Source organism: Catharus ustulatus, chromosome 21 (assembly GCF_009819885.2).
Source record: "Catharus ustulatus isolate bCatUst1 chromosome 21, bCatUst1.pri.v2, whole genome shotgun sequence".
In the NCBI taxonomy this organism is placed as follows: Eukaryota; Metazoa; Chordata; class Aves; order Passeriformes; family Turdidae; genus Catharus; species Catharus ustulatus.
Genome location: NC_046241.1, coordinates 10,304,333 through 10,325,564, shown reverse-complemented (window position 1 = coordinate 10,325,564; position 21,232 = coordinate 10,304,333). Strand labels below are relative to the sequence as shown.

The window sequence follows — 21,232 nt, the reverse complement described above, 5'->3', positions numbered from 1 at the left end:
CAGCCGTGAGCACGGTGAGTACGCGTCCGTGGGGGGAACCGCAGTCACATCCCACCCATCTGCCAGCCACTGCCGCCATTCCCCGGCGTGGTGGCAGCCAAGGCCGGAGCTGGGGACGCGGCAGGGCTTGGCGAGGAAGCAGGAGCCGTGTGTGGGCCTCTGCTTCCCGTCCCGTCCCCTCAGCGGGCGTGGGGATGGCGGCTCTGCAGAGCACGGGCAGCAGAGCGAGGCCTCACCATAGCCTTGGCCCCACGGCCAAGCTGCTGCTCAGAAATGACATATCTGGCTGCTGAGAGGCCCTGGGAGCCCAGCTGGTGGTGCCTGGGGGTCACCCAAGGGTTGGGAGTTGCCCAGAGGAGCACAGGCAGCCTCCACACCCTGGAGCGGGCATGGGAGGCATCTGGGACCCCTTGACTCCTGGAGTTGGCTGAGCCTGTGTCCTGTCCCCATCCTGCACTGGCAGGGATCACAGCCTTCTGCTCTGAGTTGCTTTTTTTGCTTGGTTCTCCCAACTCAGAGCCCCTTCTGGGCTCCTTTTCCTGGATGGCAACTCCTGCTCCGTGACTGCCTGGCAGTTTCCCCAGGAGTTTGTGCCGACTGTGGGGGCCGTGGGCGAGGGGCTCTGCCGGCGGTGGGAGCGCTCCTTCCCGGCCGAGCAGCAGCTGACCCGCACTGCAGGCTGCTCTGCTGCTATTCTTAGCCCGGGCTCCATTCCTGGTGGCTCTGGAGTGATGCTCCATGAGCCCATTTCCTGTTTGCCGCTCTCCCTGCCAGCGCCGCTTCCTACCCGCTGCACCCCTGGGCAACTGGGGTGTGGGGTGAGAGCGTGGGATGAGCTGGGTGGGATGAGATCTGCGGAACGAGCCCCTCAAGACAAACCAGGCAGGGTCAGCCTGGCAGGACCAGCCATATGGGGCCATCAGCCATGCCTTCCCTTCGCAGGGCACTGCCAACAGCACATTCCTCAGTTGTACCAGGGCTCCAGGCACCCAGAGCCTCGGGTCCCAGTGCTGCTGTGCTCCCACCGTGCTGGGACAGGCCCTGCACCAGCCACGAAGGGTCCCTGACTCTGGGTTAGCCCTGCAGGGCGGGCTCAGCTCCAGTGGCTGGCTCAGAGCTGGAGCCTCCCCATAGCCAAGTCCCAGGCTGTAGTGTGTGGCCTGGGAGCATCCTGATGAACAGGATTGCCAGGAGCCAGGGTGCTGCTGTGCTGGTCTGCTGCTTGATGGAATGTTTCATCAGGATACCCTAACTGTGAAGCACTGATTCAATATCTGCTGTCTGACAGGCAGACCAGGACACCATTAGGAGTGGGTGCTCCTGGCGGGGTGGCCAGTGCTAGGTCCAAATTCATCTCCCCAGTGGTGGCTCCAGAGGAGATTTCAGGAGCCACTGCACACCCCAGTGTTCCCCATGCAGCTCTTCCTGGGCTGTCAGGGGCAGCTGATGGGAGGTAATGGTGTGTTCTGACAAAGCTGGTGGTCCAGGCTGTGCACTGAGCAGAGCAGGCTCGTGCCCAGACGTGGCCAATTTTGAGAACCGGAGACTCCCGGTTCTCAGCAGATCCTGCGTCTCTCAGGCCAGACACTTCAGAGAGGTTGGGGGACTTGTTCCCTACCGATGGTGAGGGGGAGCAAGGAGGGTCTTGCACCCCTTCCCACAGAGAGGTGCCCCTTGTCTGTCCCTGGGGGGGTCCCTGAAGCTGCCGAGGCCTGGCCGAGCCGCTCCCCAGCCCGGCCGCCGTGTCCCCGGTCCCCGGGCCGGCGGGTCCCTCCGCCCCCGCCCCGTCCCTGCCGCCGCGAGCCGCCCGCTCTCCCAGAGGAGGTTCCCCAGCCCCGGGGGGCTGGCCGTGAGCCCGCACCAACATGGAGATGCTCTTCCAGGCGCTATAAAGAGCTCCGGCTCCCGCACCTGCCGCTCGGTCTCCACCGCGCCCACTCCCGGTCCGAATCCAGCACCGGGGCTGGGGCCGCCGTCCGTCCCCTTCCCGTCCCATCCCGTCCCGCTGACCGCGGCTCGTCCCGCAGCAGGGCCGCTGGAGGGGATGGACTATTCCTATGATGAGGATCTGGACGAGCTGTGTCCGGTCTGCGGGGACAAGGTCTCCGGGTACCACTACGGGCTGCTCACCTGCGAGAGCTGCAAGGTAGGACCGGCCGGGGCTGCGGAGCCGGGGCCGTGCGGGGCTGGGGGAACGCAGCCGGGGCCGTGCGGGGCCGGGGAAACGGGGCCGGGGCTCTGCGTGACCGGCGCCTTGTGGGACCGGGGCAGCGAGGGGAAGAGGGGTCCGGGGCTCTGCAGGGAGCGGGGAGGGGGCTCTGCAGGGTCCGGGGCAGCGAGACCGGCCGCGGGGCTTCTCTCGCCCGTTTTCGTTGGCGGCGGATTCGCGGCCGGTGGCGGGAGGGGAGCGCGGCCGCGACGGGAGCCCCGAGCGCGGCGGAGCCTCTGCCGAAGGCGGCTGGCAGGGACGGGGTGCTGCTGCCGGGATGCCGGTACCGGTGCCCACCGCATCGCCGCCGCCCGCCGCCGCAGGGCTTCTTCAAGCGCACGGTGCAGAACAACAAGCACTACACCTGCACCGAGAGCCAGAGCTGCAAGATCGACAAGACCCAGCGCAAGCGCTGTCCCTACTGCCGCTTCCAGAAGTGCCTCACCGTGGGGATGCGCCTGGAAGGTAGGGACGGCCCGGGCACGGCACGGCGGGGCGGGGGCGGCGGGCCGGGGTCTGTGTCGGGGCTGTGAGGGGATTGTGCATTTGTCGGGATCTGTCGCGCTGTCGCCGCCGCCGCCACCTCTCCGGGCCGGCCAGTCCCGCCGCCGCTTCGATTCCGATTTCCCCTCCCAAGTTAAGGAAAAAATCGTTTTTTCTCGTCGTGTCCTTCTTTTCCTTGTTTCATTTTGTTTGTTTCCCTGGGGTTCCTGCTGCTGCGGCTTAAACTTTCCAGGATTTTTTTTTTGCTGGCAGGAAGGTTGGGAAATAGCAAATAAATTATTGTTTTCCTTAAGCACATAATTCCAGAAGCCGAGACTTAAGGAAAAACGTTAAAAATTATGGGGATTGCAATAAAACTGTCACGTACCCACCACGAATTATATTTTTCCTCTCGGTGACATTTAGTATAACGGATTTCTGACCCCCGGGGGGCGATTCCAGCCCCACAGCCGCCGCCTCTCTCCTGTCGGCGCAGAGGATCCCGACATCAGAGTCGGGCCCCCACGGCCCGCGTTGCGGGCTCCGCAATGCTCAGCATCCGGCAACGAAATATATTTGGGGGGCCAGGTCGTTGGCAGAGCAAAAGCAGAGGCAGAAGGAGCCCCCCGCCCCAGAGTCAGCCGCCCCCTCCCCACCGCGCCCTTGAAATCGTTTGCGTTTTGCAGCGGGTGGAAGTGACTGAGCCCTCCCGCCCGAGCCTGGCCGGGCTGAGCCCCCGGCCCCCCGGGCTGAGCCCCCGGCCCGCCGGGCTCGCTGCTCGGGACACAGCGCGGTTAATCGGAAAGTCCTTCGTGTTCTGGCAGGGCGGCCGCTCGCTCCGGGAGCGGGGTGGGAGCCTGCGAGCAGAGGCGCAGGAGTAAGACACAACATCGAGCTGCAAATTCAACCCTTGCAAACTCCCCGCGTGGGCTTGCTTCCAAAACAGATCCCAGTTCCACTCTCCTCCCTGGGCTGGAGTTACTGGTGCCCTAAATCCCTCGCTGCATGCTCTGGCCGTTTTGATCGATGTCGCAAAGGGGATTTGGGCGCTGGGCTGGGGCTGGAGACCGTGCGGCAGATGAGCAGGGACAGTGCTTGGGGCGCCCGGGGGAAAAAGGCACGGTCTCAATTTGTCCCTTTCCAGCAGTTTTTGTCGTGTACACCGCGAAGGTGCTTTGGTCCCAGAGCTGTCCCAACAGCATTTTCTTGTGTATTTCTTGCTGTTGGCTCCTTAGCAGAGCTGGGCAGACGAGGCAATCACCCAGCCAAGGGCAATATTTCCGTGGAACCGTCTCTTTTGTGGTAAAAAAGAGACCACCTTTTTCAGCTCCTAGTATTTTCGGGCAAGGCATCTGAGGTGATGCTTTGGAGGTGAGCCTACAGGTCCACGACAAGAGCAACCCCGAGGTGATTGATTTTGGGAACAGTGTTGACACAGGCACCCCTCGAAGTGCCTGAAGGGAGGTGGCAGCCGAACTTGCCCGGGAGAAGCACAACCCTGGCTGGAGGCTGCCCACAGCCCTGGGCACCCTGCAGGCACTGCCACGGCGCCTTCCATGTCCGTGCCCAGGCAAAGAAAGTTGGCCAAAAGGAGGCAGATCCTGGCCAGCAGCCTGCCCCAGGCAGGGCTCTGCGCTGGGATGAGAGCAGTGCAAGTGGGAAGGGGGGCTGCAGGGTGCCGGAGACCCCTCCGTGTGGGTGTGGGGCTCGGGGGTCACCTACAGATGATTTTGGGGGGTTGCAGGGGGTGCAGGCGCCTCCTGGGTGGCTCCACTTGAGACCCCGTACACTGGAGGTCAGGATGCATCATTTTCTCCCCGGCTGTCAGCTGGGACACAGCAAATGGCAAGTTGTTCTCGATCCCAAGTGTAGCACAAATGGCAGGAAAAGCAGAGCAGGAGGGATTTAAAAGGCCTTTTCTCCCTTTGTGTTCTTGCTGGGAGAGGGGAGGAGGTGTACGCAGTCGGCTCTGGAGGGTTTGTGAGACCGGACTGTGCGCACCTCTCGCTGTGTGTGGGAGCGCAGCAGCCCTGGGAGGGTCTCTGCCTGTGCACCCCTGCCCAGGGTCACAGGGATTTGCTTTGGGATGCGATCCCTGCGCGTCAGTGCCCGACCTCGGGCCGTGGTGGGATAACGTCACTTCGAGTGGATGTGAGATTCGGTTTTTGGTGTGCTCTGGCTCTGGGGTGTGTGGCCAGGGCTACCAGACCTGCCTGTGCCAGCTCGGGCTGCCTGTGTGGGGTGTGCACACGTGCTGCGTGTGGCCAGCTCCCTTGTACCCGAGTCAGGAGCTGCCCCGGGACAGCTCTGCTGCCCAGAGGGGCGAGGGCCGGCTCTCGGGAGCGGGGGCCGCAGCACCCCTCTCTTCAGAGGCTGCCGCTGGCAGCCCGCTCCCAGTGAGATGCTGTTTTCATGAATAAAGAATGAGGGAGGAAGCCAGGGCGGCTCTCCTGGGAGCACATTCCTGCTCGTCCTGGAAATGCTGCTGCTCCCGGCCACGCTCCCGCCTTTCCAGCCGGCCTGGGGAGCGCTGGGGAGGTGCTCCGGCTCTCCGGGAAGGGCTGGCCGTGGGCCCCAGGAGAAGCAGGCGAAAGAAAGGCAGAGGTAACAGCTGAGACGCAAAGCGAGAGCCGCTGGCTGTCGGCAGAACACGAACTAGCAGAGGGGTTCTGCCTTTGATGCTCACTGCAGGCTGCTCTCCTCCGTGTCCCCCGCTGCCTTCCAGCGCTCTGAGGCTCTTCCAAGGGGATGCCAGGGCAGCAGCCCCCGGAGCACGGCAAGGCAGTGCAGGAGCACAGGCTGATTCTTCAGAGAAGCACCTGCTCCCTTGCATGCTGGCAGATCCTCGGGGTTTTTTTTGGTTTGGTGGGAACATCTGCTTGCTGCAGCCGTCATAGGGACTCTGCCAGCGGGATGCTCCAGCAGAGCTCTCGCCAGCGCTGGTACCCCCAGAGCTGGCAGCTTGAGGCCAGTGGAGTGAAATGCATCCTCCGGGACCTGCCAGCTGTGCTGCCCGACAAAGGGGCAGAGATGTGCTGAGAACAGGCCCATGCAGCCTGGATGGAGGAAACCAGGGTCCCGAGGGGGCTGAAACAAGGAAATCCCAGGGCTAGTCCTGTGACACGGGTTGTTAAAACTAAAGTGAGTGTCAAATCCCCTCCTCTGCTCAGGCTTTAAGGGCTGTCCCATCAACCCACGAGGAGTGAAAGCTGCTTTATTTCCCGACTCGTTTTGTAGTGAAAGCCAAATGTCTCTTCCTTTCCTGCAATCCCCGGAGGCTCTGAGGGTGACATTGGCTGGGCTGGGAGTGACACAATCTGCCGTCGGCTTTCTCCCCAGTGCCCCCCAAACCCTTTTTGCTAAGTCGTGTCTCCCAGCATTGCCTCTGTGCCCTGTGGAAGCCCTGGTCTCTCTCCATGTGGGCTCACTGCACTCTCTGCCCTCACTCTGCCTCCAGCTGTGCGTGCAGACCGGATGCGTGGAGGGAGGAACAAGTTTGGACCCATGTACAAGCGGGACCGTGCCTTAAAGCAGCAGAAGAAAGCTCTGATCCGTGCCAACGGCTTCAAGCTGGAGAGCGTGCCTCAGATCATGTCCCCTGTGCAGAGCGACTACAGCCTGTCCTCCACCATCCACAGCATCCACATGTCCAAGACGCTGCCGCCCAACCCGGCCGCCCTGACGCCCGTGGATTACGAGCGCAGCCCCTACGGGACGCCCTCCCTGGGCATGACGGTGCCCGGCCACGCGCCCCTGCCCGCCTACCACTACCCCTCCTTCCCCAACCGCACCATCAAGTCCGAGTACCCCGACCACTACACAAACGCCCACGAGGCCGTGCCCGCTTACATGTACCCAGAGACCTACCCCAGCAGCTCCCCCCCTGACATCCCCGAGGTCATCCTGAAGCTGCTGCAGCTGGAGCCCGACGAGGCCCAGGTGAAGGCACGGATACTGTCCTGCCTGCAGCAAGAGCAGGGCAAAGGCCGGCACGAGAAGCTCAGCACCTTCGGCCTCATGTGCAAGATGGCTGACCAGACCCTCTTCTCCATCGTGGAGTGGGCACGGAGCTGCATCTTCTTCAAGGAGCTGGAGGTAGGAGCTGGAGTGGGATGGATGCTGCTCTGGGGGCAATGGGAGGTGGGCAGCATTGAGGCTGCTGCAATGTGAGGATGGGATGTGGCTGTGGGCAGGATTGAGGGTGAAATGTTGTGAGGACAGGGCAACACCCCTGGGCACAAGCCTGGGGCCATCACTGCAGATCTGTTGACACATCCCAGTCCTGCTCCCAGCTCCCTGCACGGCAGGGCTGGAGGTGCCCGAGCAGATCCCACTGTCGTGTGGGGCTAATGATTTCAGATTCATCACGGCAGGGGCAGGTGTTGAGGCAATCGCCGGCAGAGTGACTGGGGTGTCAAGCTCAAGATATAATTGAAAAATGTAACGTTGAGGAATTATAGTTGAGACAATTCTCTCCTCTGCCTTTAGGAGGAAAATCAATGTGGTCAGGTGGGTGCTATTAGCACCAGGCAGCGGGGGACAGCCCCAGCCTGCTCCAGAGCCGTGCCTGCTGCCCGCAGCCCACCAGTGTCCCCAGCTGGGGGACACGGAGCTGAGCTCCATCCTGGCAAGACATCCCCTCTAGAAAATGTCCCTGAACATTCATGGGGATCAGGGGAGGGTTAACAGTGCTGGAGCACCTTCTGCCATCCTGCACACCTTACCAAGCTTTCAAAAAATTTCCATTTATGTTCTGGGCTGTCCTTAGATCCCAAACTGGTGCAAAAATGGGAGAGAAAAATTTGCAACATGGCCAAAACCCAGAGAGCAAAATACTGGGGCAGTTGTGATGAGGCTCAGGTGCTTTCTTGTGTTCCCAGCATAAGACTGTGCTGCCTGGCTCTGGCCAAAATCACTTTCTTCCAGTGGGGCTGTGCTGTAGGACAGTCCAGGCTCTTCCCTGTGCCATGGGCGTCATGGGGCTGAGTGTGGCTGAGCCTCGTGGCTCAAAATAGCCCCCATCTGCCAGAACAGTGTCAGGAAATGGCATTGTGGGGGTGGGTTGGGCTGGTTTCAATCATATCAGTGTCCAGCCTGGATTTTGGGAACAGGGTGGTTGTTGTTTTGTAGGAGATATTGTAAACAGTGTAAATTCAGTTCCCAGCTGTATAGCTGTGTAGCCTTGTAACTCCATTGTCAGCGTGATTGTGCCACCAAAATAGGCTGTTCCTGTGTGAATCGGTGTTGGCGGGTGCTCCTCCTGCCGTGGGACTCTGGGGGGGATGGCAGTGCCACCGGCCTCACCTGGGCACAGTGTCCTGTTGGGAGCAGGGCACGTGCCCTGCCGTGCTCAGGACATGGGGTTCAGGGCTCAGTGGTGCCCACATCCACCACTGCCATCCTGGCGGCTCAGGGTTTTACCTGATCCACATGGTGATTGTGGGGTGCATTCCCAGCATCTCCCAGGGCTGCAGGACCCCACAGCCAGGGACAGAGCAGCCAGGGGGAAGCAGGAGTAGGTCTGAGATCTTGAATCCCCATTCCTGCTCCTGCCTGGCACATAAAAGCCAGCGGCTGCTGGGGTGGTAAATGAACTCCTGCTAGAGCAGGGTTTATGGCTCTGCCCTAAAGCCAGCACGGAGGAACATCGCAATCTCTGAGATCGATGGTGCTGGCCACCCTCGCTGGGTGCTCAGGGCTCCTCAGGGCAGGGATGCCAGCAGCCCTCTCCCTCCCCTGTGACTGTCCCCAGCCCCAGCAGGGATCCAGGCTGGAAAGGTGCCTTGCTGGGACACCACTGCAGGGCATCATGCCAGGCTGGCACTGCACGGGGAGGAGGTGAGGCAGGTGAGAAGGGGAGGTGTGGGCAGACTGCCCCATCGTGGATTGCCCTGCCTGAGCCCACCCAGCACCACCGTGCTCCTTCCACAGGGCTGTTAGCAGAGACCTGGCTTCTCTCCGGGGCCTCACAGGGAGCCTGGAGAGGAAGGAGCAAACCCTCAGGGACATGGGGAACTGCTGGCTCATGCCTGGTTAGGACGAGCCTTTGGTCCCTGCCCAGGGACAGTGGGAGCAGTTTCCCCTGGAGCTTGTTCCCATTCCCATTCCCACATTCCCATTCCCATTCCCATTCCCACTCCCATTCCCACCTTCTCAATCTGCTGAGGGGCAGAACGGGTGCTTTGCTGTCTCCACACTCCTGGCGTGGTGCCTGGGCTGGGGGACAGTGGGGAGAGCCCCCCTGGCTCCAGCGCTGTGCCCAGGGAAGGAGGGGGGCCACGGGCTAATGGCCTCTTGACATCGGCTCACACGCCACGTCCGCCCGCAGGCGCGGGGCAGTCAGATTGAAAACAGATTTAACTTCCCAGATATATCGTTTCATTTAAGGGCCAGTAATTCTGTCAGTCTGCCACTGACAAACGAGGGTCCCCATGCCAATCCGCCGGGAGACTGATGTCGCGGCGCTCATCTCGTGTCACCAGGGGGAGAATTACGGACTGCGCTGGCCTTCGGAGGCAAGACTAATAACGCTGCACGGCAGAGGGGGATTTGGGGGCCCGCTTGTTTATCGAGGGCCGGCCAGGCAGCCGCGGCGCGAGGCCGCGCGGGCGGAGGTGGAAGAGGTCAGCGCTGACGCCCATAAATACGAACTTTAACTGAGTCTAGATGAGATGTGTCAGGACTGAGGGAAGATTTGCAGCATCTTTTCAGGAAGAAAAATATGGGCCGGGGGTGAAATATATTTTGTTGGGTTGTGAGTCTCAGGCAACTTTGTCCTTTCAGATGTAATTTTTTTATATGTATATGGAGAGACTCGGACAGAGGGATGTGCGCACACTCACATTGTGTCTGGTTTTGGTGTGGATTATACACACACGTCTTGCACAGCCTGGTTTATATAGGTGTCACTGCCATACCTACATATCAATATCGTGTACACAGGCTTGCAGTGACCTTTAGATTGGGATGAGCAGCCAGGAATGTTAAACAAATGGCCACGGTTTCAGCCCGAAGGCCAGGCTGGGCTGGGTGTGCAGTGGGTCCCTGCGCCGTGGAGGGGCTCGGCACAGCCACAGGGTGCTGGGGTGATGCTGGCCCCTCTCTCAGCCTTTTTGTGCCAAGGGCCTGGGGCAAACCATCCACAGGCAAGCTTCAGTGATGGGAGGATGCTGAGGGCAGCACGGTTCCCACAGACCCAGGGGTCACTGTGGTCACTGGGTCTGTCTGCTGTGCTGCTCTCCCTCAGTTGTGCTTAGAGATCCCAGAGCCATGACAAAACCTATTTGCAGTCAGTTGCTTCTCTGCCTTTAACATGTGGGTCATCTTGACCCCATCTCCTGGCCAATGGCCAGAGTGTTTTTGGCAGATTTAAAATCTCCTTCTGGTCATGGATGCTGCAGCAATGTTTAGCATCCCATGCACTGGGGGAAATGTGACGCTTCCCTGCCTGTGGTGTCCTGGCCAGCACAGCCCTGCCTGCAGCAGCCTGGGAGCTGGCAGGGAGATGGGATCCTGGGCTAGCCACACTGGTCTTGACAGAAATTTGCTTTAAGATGTATATCATGGTGGTATTTGGGCAGGGCAATGGGAACCTACACTGATCATTGACACCTTGGACATGTGTGGGTTTTCCATTGCGGGTGGCTGGTGAACACCAATCCACTTCCACCCTTCTCAGTAGCCAAGGTGATGGGTCCTGCTTGCACTCAGTATTTTCTGGGCCTACTCGGGGTGCTGACATGTGCCAGAGAGTGGTGGGTGCCAAAGAAGGGCTGCTGGTGGGTCACTCTCCTTCCTAAAGCAGCGGTACCTGGGCTGGGGGCTGCCCTGAACCAGCTTGCAGGGAGCAGTGAGCACTGTGGGGCTGCACCATCCCTGAGTGGCCTGGACACATTTTGGGGAGCCCTAGCACCTGCAGGGGTTTCCTCACCTATGAACCCACAGGGGAGGTTGCAGAAGATTTCAAACTACACCCACATGCAGGTCCTGCAGCCTGGGCAGCACCATCCCTGCCTCTGCATGCCCTGCCTCCACTCCTGCACAATCCCAGACCCTTTCCCACTGAGAACTGCATTTTCTGTGGGTTGCAGCCCATCAGGGATTGCTCTTCAGTGTGGGGAGGGTTTCACCACGTGTTTTGTGAATGGGTTAAATGCTTGCTTTAAAAAAAAGATAAGGATTGCCTCTCAAAGACAGCTTGCATCAGGCCTTTGATAAAGCACTCGGAGGAAAAGCCTTGACATTAAAAGAGGAAGATCCTTTGCTTAACTTTTAACTGCGAGCGTGTGTGCTGCCGCCTGGCTGGGAGGATTGATTGCCTCTGAGTGCCCCTCCATTAGCAGCCCCCTGCTCCTGTCAGGCCAGGCCAGGGCAGGGTGCAGCAGAGCCTCAGTGCCAGAGCTGCCACCCAGCCTGGGCATGGGGACACCCAGTTTGGTGCTAGGGACAACTGCACGGACCCCAGCCTGCTCTGAGTGGCCCACACCGCCCCCAGCCCCAGCCCATGATGCTCCCAAGCCCTTTCCCCCATGCCATGACCGTGTGGCTCTGGTGCACTGCGACGTTCCCAGGAAGCAGCGCGGCGTGCCGGAGCGTGCTGGCAAGGGAACAGCCCTGCAGCAGCCATGGAGGGTGAAATGTGCTGCTGAGGGGCTTCAGGGAGGCAGCCAAACACCCCTCAGAGCTTGGGAGAAGCTGATTAGCAATTTTTAAAGGAAGAAAATAAGATTTCAAAATTGTTGAAGTGCTTTCTTTGGAAATTTTTTTAAACAGTTTTCAAGGCGAAAACCTTCTGTCTGTGTCTTCTGGAGCTCATCCCGCTCAGGAATGAGGCACAGGAAAGAACTTCCAAAACAACGCCCTGGCTGAGCCAGAGCAGAGGCGCTCGGCACCGGCCGGGATCGTGCAGCTGGGCTGGCCCCAGCTCCCTGCTGGGCTGGCCACCGTCACAGCCGGCCACTGGCCTTCTGGCAGGGGCACCATGGCTGCAGAAAGCTCCATTTGGGTTCAGTGCAGAACGAGCTTTACCCCAGGGTTTTGTTGGGCAGCTAGAGCCTCACACTGTGCAGGGCTGGGCCACGAGCGGCAGCTGCTGCACTGGCTGGGGACGAGCACAGCCTCGGCTGCCCTGCAGTGCCCACGGCCCCACAGGTGGGCAGGAGCTGTGCCACAGCCCAGCCACCACCACTGCCTTCCTTCCCACCTCATCTGCTTCCCTGCACTGCTGCACGACCGGCTCTGGCCACCCACCACCCTCCAGGGACAAATCCCAGCAGGGAGCACCGGCTCTGAGACCATAAAGCTCTTTCTCATCTGGCTTCTATTCCTTTTGCAATCTCCCTGCGCGGGTTTATTGCAGCCTCTTCAGCAAAACGAGGGCATTATCCAGCCCTGTGATGCTGCATCTGTCTTCCCTCTATTAACAGGGGAGCACAATGGCCCTGCAGAGCTTGACTGCTGTCCCTGGATGTGCTCCTCAGGGTGGGAGTGGAGGCTGTACCGTAATCCCAGCCCTTTCCCTACACTGGCCCTGCAGGACAGGGGAGTCCAGGCATTCAGTTCTTTGTGGAAAGCAGTTGGGGTTCAGTGCAGAGCAATGCCAAGGGGATGAAGCCAGTGACCCATGGTGGTTCTTGGCAGGACAGTGGGGAAGGCAGCGTGCCCTACATCCTGCCACAGCTCTGGGGGCTTTGAGTTCTTCCAAATGCAGCTGCTGGCTCTGGCAGCTCATCCTGCCCGTCACTGGTGCTGCCTGCAGTCCCCAGTGCCCTGTGAGACCTCTGGGGACCCTTCCAGCCTGGCTGGAGCTGCTCACAGGGACAGTGCCAGGTGTTTCTCTGGGCACACACAGTGGCACACGTGATGACGAGTGCGTGTGTTGGTGCGTGGGCAGGGCTGGGCTGGCAGCTGCAGGGCACAGCGATGTCCCGCGCCCAGCAGCTCCCCCACGGCCCTGCTGCCCCCCAGACCTGCCATCCTGGGCTGGGAGGCGAGGATGGGCACTGTCTGCTTGTGTTTTAAAGTATCCAGAGGGGCTGTCTGGACACACAGGCCCTTTGTGCAGCCACCGCGTGTCCCTCCTGCAGTCATTTTGTTAAAATTTGTGTGCGATTTGAGAAGGTTGTGCCTGGTGGGGGAAGACCCGTGCTGATAAGAGCCAGTGAGTGCCACTGAAACATGTTGAGCTGCTTTGAGGCCAGCTCTGCAAAGCCACCTGCCCATCTCCTCTCCTCCAGCCCCGGGTCCCTCTTTCTGGGGTGCAGCTCCAGCTCTCCATGCTCACCCCAAGGGATCCCCCTCCCACGGGATGCCTGCCAGGCACAGGCTGGGTGCTGTGCACTGCAGCACAGTGGGTGTCAGCCGTGCTGTTCCCGCTCTGTTTCAGGTGGGTGACCAGATGAAGCTGCTGCAGAACTGCTGGAGTGAGCTGCTGGTGTTTGACCACATCTACCGGCAGCTGCAGCATGGCAAGGAGCACAGCGTGCTGCTGGTCACTGGCCAGGAGGTGAGAAACGGCCTCTGGGGCTGTGGTGGTGCTGTGGAGGGACAGTGGGGACGGGCAGGGCTGCATGGGGGAATAGAGTGACTTCTTTCTTCCTTTTGCCCAGTGTGGAGAGACCAACAGCCCCACCTGCACCGTCAGCAGTGGGATGGGAGGAGGGGCCCCTTCCCTCCCTGGAGCTGGTTTTTGGAGATGTGGTGCCTTCAATTCCAGCACTCCTATTTTAAATGGTGCTCCCATTTCACCCATCAGTCTTTTTTATTTGACACCCCTAACTCGGTCAGTGGTGTGAGGTGCCCTGCAGCAGGCTGTGCTGGGACTGGGGCTGCCAAAGCTGATGCCAGCCCTGTCCTGGCAGGTGGACATGTCTGCCATCGCAGCCCAGGCCGGCTCCATCCTCAACACGCTGGTGCTGCGGGCGCAGGAGCTCGTCCTGCACTTGCACTCGCTCCAGGTGGACCGGCAGGAATTCGTCTGCCTCAAGTTCCTCATCCTCTTCAGCCTCGGTGAGTGCGGCTGGGGGGGCACTGGGGCGGGGGCAGCGCTCTGGGGTCTCGGCCGTGCTGCTGAGCGGGGTTTGGGGTGGGAGCGGGGCTGGAGGGGGCACAGAGAGCCCGGGCTCCGGCTGTGCCACAGAGGGGCTCTTAGCGAGGAGCCAGGAGCGAGAGTTGTCCCCGCCTGTCCCCCTCTCACCCGCACCCAAACCTGTCCCGCAGCCGGCCCGGGCTCTGCTCCAGCACAGGGCACGCTGTCACCCGCCGGCCGAGCTGAGCCGGCTTTGGGCACTCGCCCATCGCAGCGGGCAGGGAAACAAGCGCTGATACGGCTGCGGGAAAACAGCGGTGTTGACAGAAGCAGCCCGGCCGTATCTCCCGGGATGTGCGTCAGAGCCCGAGCCCCGCTCGGCCCGGGGCTCCTGGCTCCTGATTAGCCCCAGCCCGGAGCCTGCGGTCGGGCACAGCCTCCCACCTCACCCAGACTAAATAACCCCGCGGCCCTGGGCGCTGCTGCCGCAGCCCGCTCCTGTCCCCCGCATCCCTGTGCAGCAGGGCTGGGGCTGGCATGGTGAGCCCACCGCATCCCTGTGCCAGCCGAGATGGGGCTGGCATGGTGAGCTCACAGCATCCCTGTGCCAGCCGAGATGGGGCTGGCATGGTGAGCCCACCGCATCCCTGTGCCAACCGGGCTGGGGCTGGCATGGTGAGCTCACCGCATCCCTGTGTGCCAATCGGGCTGGGGCTGGCATGGTGAGCTCACCGCATCCCTGTGTGCCAATCGGGCTGGGGCTGGCATGGTGAGCTCACCGCATCCCTGTGTGCCAACCGGGCTGGGGCTGGCATGGTGAGCCCACCCCGTTCTGGGGCAGAGCTGCCTCCATCCCCCTCCTCATCCCCATCCCAGCCCTGTCCCTGTTCCGATGCCTCGGCTCTGTGCTCGCACTTCTGCCCCGCGGGGTCCAGCGGTGGGAGCTGCGCTGCTCTCCCTCCCGCACCTGCAGCATCTCCTCCCTCAGCTTTCCTTTCCTCCGGAGCTGTTTAGAAACCCAGAGAAACGAGACACGATAATTCGCTGCTCAGGCAGTGATAAGGTGTGGCACAAACAGTGCCCGGGCTGGGAAATGAAGGAGCCGGGGGGGTTCGTACCCCGAGCCAGGACCTTCCCTGGCCGCTGCCCGCGGGCTCAGCGCCAGCAGGGCCGGGTCCTGCCCGGGTGCCCCTGTGTCCCTGTGTCCCCTGTGTCCCCTACATGGCACAGCACAGCGAGCTGGAGCATTCCCCCCTTCCCTCCGATGTCTTCCCCAGATCAGCGGCTTTCAGGGAGCGTGGAATCCAATAGCTGTGCTCTCCCATACATCATTTTGCCCCAAATGCAACTTTTTCTCGCCATATTGCAGAGCTCACTTGGAGTAATTTGCCCTTCGTAGGCTCAGCTGTAGAGGACGGGATTGTGTATTATGTGCAGGATGTAATTGCCTTTAACAAGAGAATTTCCACATTTACCACTCTGCCACAGCACAGTCAAAGCCAAGCCCTGCTCACAAGAGCTGCCATTTGAGTTCTAAATAGATTTCTCTCCTGAGCAGGTAAAGAGATTTAATTAAAATTAGGGCTTCTCAAAATAGCAATATTTATGAGGACGGCACAGGTTAGCTTTGTTCTACAGAAGGGCTTAATAGAGCCTTAATGGATTGACCTATCATTCGATTTCATGACTTACATTCATGAAGCAGCTACTCTTGGGGAGGGGAGGAAGAGAGGCTTTTATAGCCCACATTCCCTTAAGCGTTTGCAATTTATCAGCAGCTTCTCCCAAACAAAAGGAGCTGTGAATAGGAAGAACACTTGAGGGCATAGAAATAATCCCAGGCATATCTGTATGTGTGATGGGAGGCTTTGTCACAGGACAGTCTTTGCAACTGCTGCAGTGTCTCTAAATGAAGTGAGTCAATGTTATTTGGACAACATTCTTTATTCCTTGCAGGAATGAAAAGATTATTCAAATATTCAATTAAACAGTGAATAGGGTCTTTCAGAGAACCAGGTGAGTTCATCGAGTAGAACTAGCTATTGTTGAGCCAACTCAGGGGATAGATTTGACATTTATCAATATAACTTCTTTTTTTTAAATGACATGCACAATAACCTTATGCAGATAAAGAGATTTCATAACAACAACCCGGGTAGCAGGAGACAATAGGAGCAAATGTGCCGTCAGAGTGAAAAGGGAAGGGTGATCTGATCCGCTGCATCTTGGCACAACCTGTGCCCTTTGTGCCTGCCCCTCGCGGTGCCCGTGGCCACGGGCATGGCCCGAGCCCGGGGCTCCCCGGGGGCTCAGACCCCCGGCCGTGCTGTGCCTCCCCTCCCTGGGGCTCTGCAGGGTCCCACCTCTGCTCCAGCTCTGACCCCGGCTGGGCTGCGGCAACCACGATCCCTTCAAGGGAGCCCCAAATTCCCAGCTGGCTTGACCAGACCCTGTGCCCACATTTCCCCATTTCCAGCGAATTTGGCCACGCATCATGGTCTGTGTGCAGCACGGCCACTGTGACCGAGGCAGTGCTCCCAAGCCCTGCACAGTAAATCCTCTCAATCCACTGGTCCTGGATGAACCGTGCTGGGGTTGGCAGCGAGGTCTCTGCTGGGCAGCTCTGTGGGGCCATGGCTGTGTGCAGCTGTAGGTGCTGATGGGGCAATGCACTGACTCCCTAAAGCCACCAAACTCTGCGTGCAGGAAGGATTGTCCCTGCCTGAACCTTGGTGCTGCTGCCTGCTGAGCTGCTCCCTGCCCTGCTGGCAGCAGGATTACGGGAAGCTGCTGTGGCCCTGGCGAGGCGTGCAGGATTAGGGTTTCCAGGCTGGTGAGCCTGGTTGCCACATTGGAAAGACCAGGTTTATCAGGGAATTAATTCAGCCGCTTCCTCGACCTTCGGGAATTAAAAAGGGCTGATGGCAGCGACTCCCAATGTGTTGGCACAGCTGGCAACACCTTCTGGCTTTGCAGCTCCCTGGGCAGCGAGGGCAGGGAGACACCAGTCCTACTGCCAGGGCGTTTGGAATCTGTTTTCAGCATCAGGGAAGACCTGGAGAGTGGGGTAGGGATGGAGAGCCCGTGGCTGGGTAGGGACGGGCTGTGGGACCCCTCCTGTGTTCTCATGCACGAGGGACACTGACCAAGGAGGGTGGGTCCCTCCTGGCTCACCCAGCACAGGTGGCAGGGCAGACAGGTGAGTCTGGCACCATTTCACCCCCATGCTCCCCCCTGCAGACGTGAAGTACCTGGAGAACCACACGCTGGCCAAGGATGCTCAGGAGAAGGCGAACGCGGCGCTGCTGGAGTACACGGTGTGCCACTACCCCCACTCCACGGACAAGTTCCGCCAGCTGCTGCTGTGGCTGGCGGAGGTCCGGGCGCTGAGCCTGCAGGCTGAGGAGTACCTGTACCACAAGCACCTGAGCGGGGAGGTGCCCTGCAACAACCTGCTCATCGAGATGCTGCACGCCAAGAGGACTTGAGCGGCCACCAGCACGACCCGGTGCCTCCAGCGGGGGCGGGACTGGTGCCCGGGGCTGGCAGGCGCCTTCCTCAGTGATGCTATTTAACCTCTGCTATTGGAAACGCCCCAGAAGGTTTTGTACACAGCAAGGACAGCTGAGGCTGCAGGGCCGTGGCTTGGCTGCCGGCCTGCCCCGTTGGCAGTGCTGCCCCCCAGCTCCACTGCACACCTGGTGCCCAAATCTGTCACTTGCCAGCCCGGCTCAGCAGCACCAAGGAACGGTAAAGCCTGTCCTGGTTTTTCTCTGACTTCTGCTCCCCTCCTGCTGCCCCCACCAGCTGTTTCTTCACTGCCACCATCCCTCCCCAGCCCTGCCCATGTCTCAGGGTCCCTCGTGCACAGGGCAGGAGAGAGGGGAGGTGAAACCCCTGCAGGTTGTGGTTTTATGGTGGTTGAGGTGTCTCCAGGCACCAGGGAACACGCAGAGGTGGAGAGGAATTCTGCAGGAAATCTGCACAGAGTGCTGGGGCTGGGCTGGAGGTGTCAGCCCTGTGCAGCTGTGCCAGGACCCCAAAGTGCAGATGCCAGGTCCCAATTGCAGCCAGCTCTGTGTCCTGCAGCTGCCCTGGCCAAGACAGGGCAGGCAGGGATGGGCAGAGCTGAATCCTCAGCTGAGGTGCATTTTCCTAGTGCCTGCTGCTGCTGGAGGCAGCAGTTCTGTGGCAGCCACAGTGCCCAGAGCCCAGAGCTGCCCACGGGCAGCACGGCTCCGTCCTGCCCACAGGTGTGGTGGCAGAGCAGCCCAGCAGGAGGGAGGGACAAGCTCCAGCACGTGCCCAGGATCCTGGGGAGACCTGGGGAGCTCTGCAGTGCCCCTCTGCATTTATCTGCTGGGTGAGTGGGTAAGGAGGAACAAGGATTGTCCTGCACTTTGTGCTGAGCCTCCTGGCTCCCTCCTTTGCTCTGCCATGTGCCCAGGGGACAGCAAATGCTGTGGCCGAAGCCACAGGCAAAGAGCTCTCTGTTCCTGTCCCATCATGGGGTCAGGGCTCACAGACAGGACTGGGAGCACTGGGGGTCGCAGCCCCCCAGACTGGGCTGTGCTGGACTCTCACTGCTGCTTTCTCTGGTCTCAGCCATGCTCTCCTCTCCCCTGCCCAACTCTGGGGGTCCTGCAGCAGGGCTGGGGCTGTTCAGGTTTGCTCCCCAGGGCTGGGGATGTCCCCGTGCCCAGGGGCCGCTGCAGCTGGGCAGAGCCGGTGCCTTGAGGAGCCCCCGAGGCTGCGCCCGGAGCCGCGCGGTTTGTGAAGCTCGTTAGACACACAAGAAAGAGCATGTTTGTCTCTGCTTTAACACACGTTTGTGCATTTTCCTCCTGAAGTCTGTGGTTTGGTTTCGCCTTCTTCTTTTTGTGAACTTAAAGAACTGGAGAAAATTACTTGGGAGGTAAAAGATGTTTTATTTTCAGAAAATGAAAAGTGTCCTTAAGTGTCTCTCTCTGTCTCTTACATCCTTTCCTCCCTCTCATCCCTGCCCTTCCCCACTCCCCCCCCTTCCTTCCCAGGCAGAAGGTTACCAACTTCCTTGTCAGGAGCAAACCACTGTAATAAATTTTGCAGTTCATTTAAAATGGCAAACTTTGTCTTTTCTTGGCTGTCATTCTAACCCTTGTGGTTGGTGCTTGGCATGGGGAGAGCTGGGACAGCAACATTTATGGGCAATTAGTGGGCAGTGCCCTGGTCCTTGCACCGTGGCCAAACCCCCTTCACTGGGCTCAGCCACACAGGGCTGGACGTGAGGCCCTTCCCTTGGACACAGTGCAACGAGGAGAGGAGGTTGTCTTTAAAATCAGCATTTACTGTTGTCATAATCAGCAAAAACCCACCACATTTTCTATGTTCTGAATGCTACAGAGGTAACAGGAGAAGAGGGAAGGAAAGCAGCGCCCAGCTGGCGAGGGGCCAGGCCAGCCGGGCGGGAGCCCGAGCAGGAGCAGGGAGAGGATTTTTGTCCTAAACAGCACAAGATGCTATTGATGTCAGCTGGTTTAGAAAAGGCTTGAAGCCAGCTGCTGGCTTCCCTAGTGCCTGTGCTTCATACACAGCTCAGGGCTGCTTCCATCCTCACCAGAACAGGAGCGTGGGCACTGCCTGGGCACGGCTGCCGCGGGCAAAGCTGGGTTTGCTCCCATCCCACTGCTGCAGCTCCCAGGGGCAGCACCAACGAGAGCACACAGCCAAGCACTGCCAGTGCTGCCAGCAGGACATGGGGCAGGGTGGCAGTGCTGCCCCAGGCCAGCCTTGGCTGCAGGAGCCGTGGGGACCCCAGAACACGAGTACCTGCCTGGAGTGCCCACCTGGGAGAGGAGCAGGGCAGCCAGCAGCAGCAGACAAAGCCCCACGGGACCCCACAGTGCCCCTGCCGTGGTTTGGCAGCACGAGGTGCTGGGAAGGAGAGCAGGGTGGCAGCTCTGCCCAGGCTGGAGACTCTCCAAGGGAAGCCAGCTCCTCTGACCTGTCATCCTTCCTGCTGGAGGACCCTCTGCGTTGCAGGCTCGTCACCCAGAAACTTCTCAGAAACCTAAAGCAAAAGAGAGAAGGGGTCAGCTCTGCTGGCAGCAGGGGAGGGCAGGGGTCCCTCCCAGGGCAGTGGGAGAACTGGTGGGATCCCACAGCACAAACCTGCCACAGCACTGAGCTGCGGGGGCAGTGGCACTGAGCTGGCACAGCCAGCCCTGCCTGTCAGTGGTACAGCTCTGCCACCCCAAAGCTGTCCCTCTGGGGTCTCTGAAATGCAGTCCTTGTGACAGGGAGCCAGAGCAGCCCCCATGCACAGGGCCATGGCTGTAGGGAAACCTCCTCTGCCCTGGTCAGAGCACAGCAGCCAGTGCTGGGAGCACAGAACAATGAGCTGTAAATGGGATTTAAGGGAAACACCAGCTCTGCCATGGCAGGAAGCACCGGTGCCCCATGGGCTGCATCTCCTCCAAAAGTACACAAGGGACTCCTCAGGAAGGGCCATGGCACCAGAGGTGACCCCAGCAGGGCTGGCATGATGGGGTCTGCATTTCCCCCCATGACACTCAGCTGCTTTTCTGGCTTTGAATCCCAAACACTCGCAAGTTCCTTATTATTTCCAGCCAAGCTTATGTAACACAATATGGTGAGATTGCAGAATTACTCAGTATCGATCAGAGGAAGGCTGGGCTGTGGAGACAAGATCCATGTTGCTATGTGTGGCTTAGCAACATATAAATGTATTCAAACAGAATAATGAAATTATCGTGGGGAAACAAAGCAGCCATCACTTGAGGAGATGGAGGATGTGGAGGCCTCTTGGAGCCCTTGTTTGCCAAGACAAGGAAGATGGGACTTATTGTTTGTGCAAATATGTGAACGGCCCCAGCCATGCCCTGCTCACAAAAAGTGTGTAATGAAGGCAGGCAGGGCTGGCTGCACAGAGCAGCTCCTGCAGCTGGGCTGGGGCTCGTTACTGTGGAGCTGCTCCATGGGCTGAGCCCCTGTTGGGGGGAGGCCATGCCTGGCTCTTGCCACAACCACACTGAAAAACTCCCCATTGCTCTGGTTCTGGCCTGGCATTCCCCTGGGTTTTATCCACCCTCATCCTCACCCATCCCACCTCCCCATGGCCCCACGTCTGTCCCCTGCCCTTGGGGCCAGTGCAACACCCAGAGCTGTCACAGGAGCGTGGTGAGGCTCTGGAGCAATGCCCCAGGGGTGTGCCACAGCTCCTGCTGGCAGCAGCACCATTTTCTTCAAACAAAGATATCTGGGGCTAAACACGTCTCTTTTCATTAAACTCTTTGGGAGACAGCAAATAGAAGAGGGAGCAGTGGGTGTGCTGGAATGATCAGTCCCTGTTCTGGCACCCAAGAGCTCTGCAGTGCTCTCTCCATGAACAGAAGGTGAAGGCACACGCCTGTGTGAGGCTGAGCTCCTGGGGTCCCCTGCAGCTGGGCACTTTTATTGTCTGTTTAGTGGCTGGAGACACTTGTGCCTGAGCCCCGAGCAGTGGCGGGGCCGGC

At 59.8% G+C, this 21,232-nt stretch overlaps 1 protein-coding gene across 1 annotated transcript; it reads left to right on the top strand.

Moving 5' to 3' along the window:
• The first annotated feature begins 1,863 nt into the window (after nt 1-1,863).
• Nucleotides 1,864-18,317, top strand: NR5A1 (nuclear receptor subfamily 5 group A member 1). The gene is made up of 6 exons (XM_033077893.1): nt 1,864-2,146; nt 2,533-2,674; nt 6,150-6,787; nt 13,077-13,196; nt 13,552-13,699; nt 16,959-18,317. The coding sequence occupies exons 1-6, from the start codon at nt 2,045-2,047 to the stop codon at nt 17,204-17,206; spliced, it is 1,398 nt and encodes a 465-aa protein (XP_032933784.1). The 5' UTR covers nt 1,864-2,044; the 3' UTR covers nt 17,207-18,317.
• Nucleotides 18,318-21,232: the final 2,915 nt, after the last annotated feature.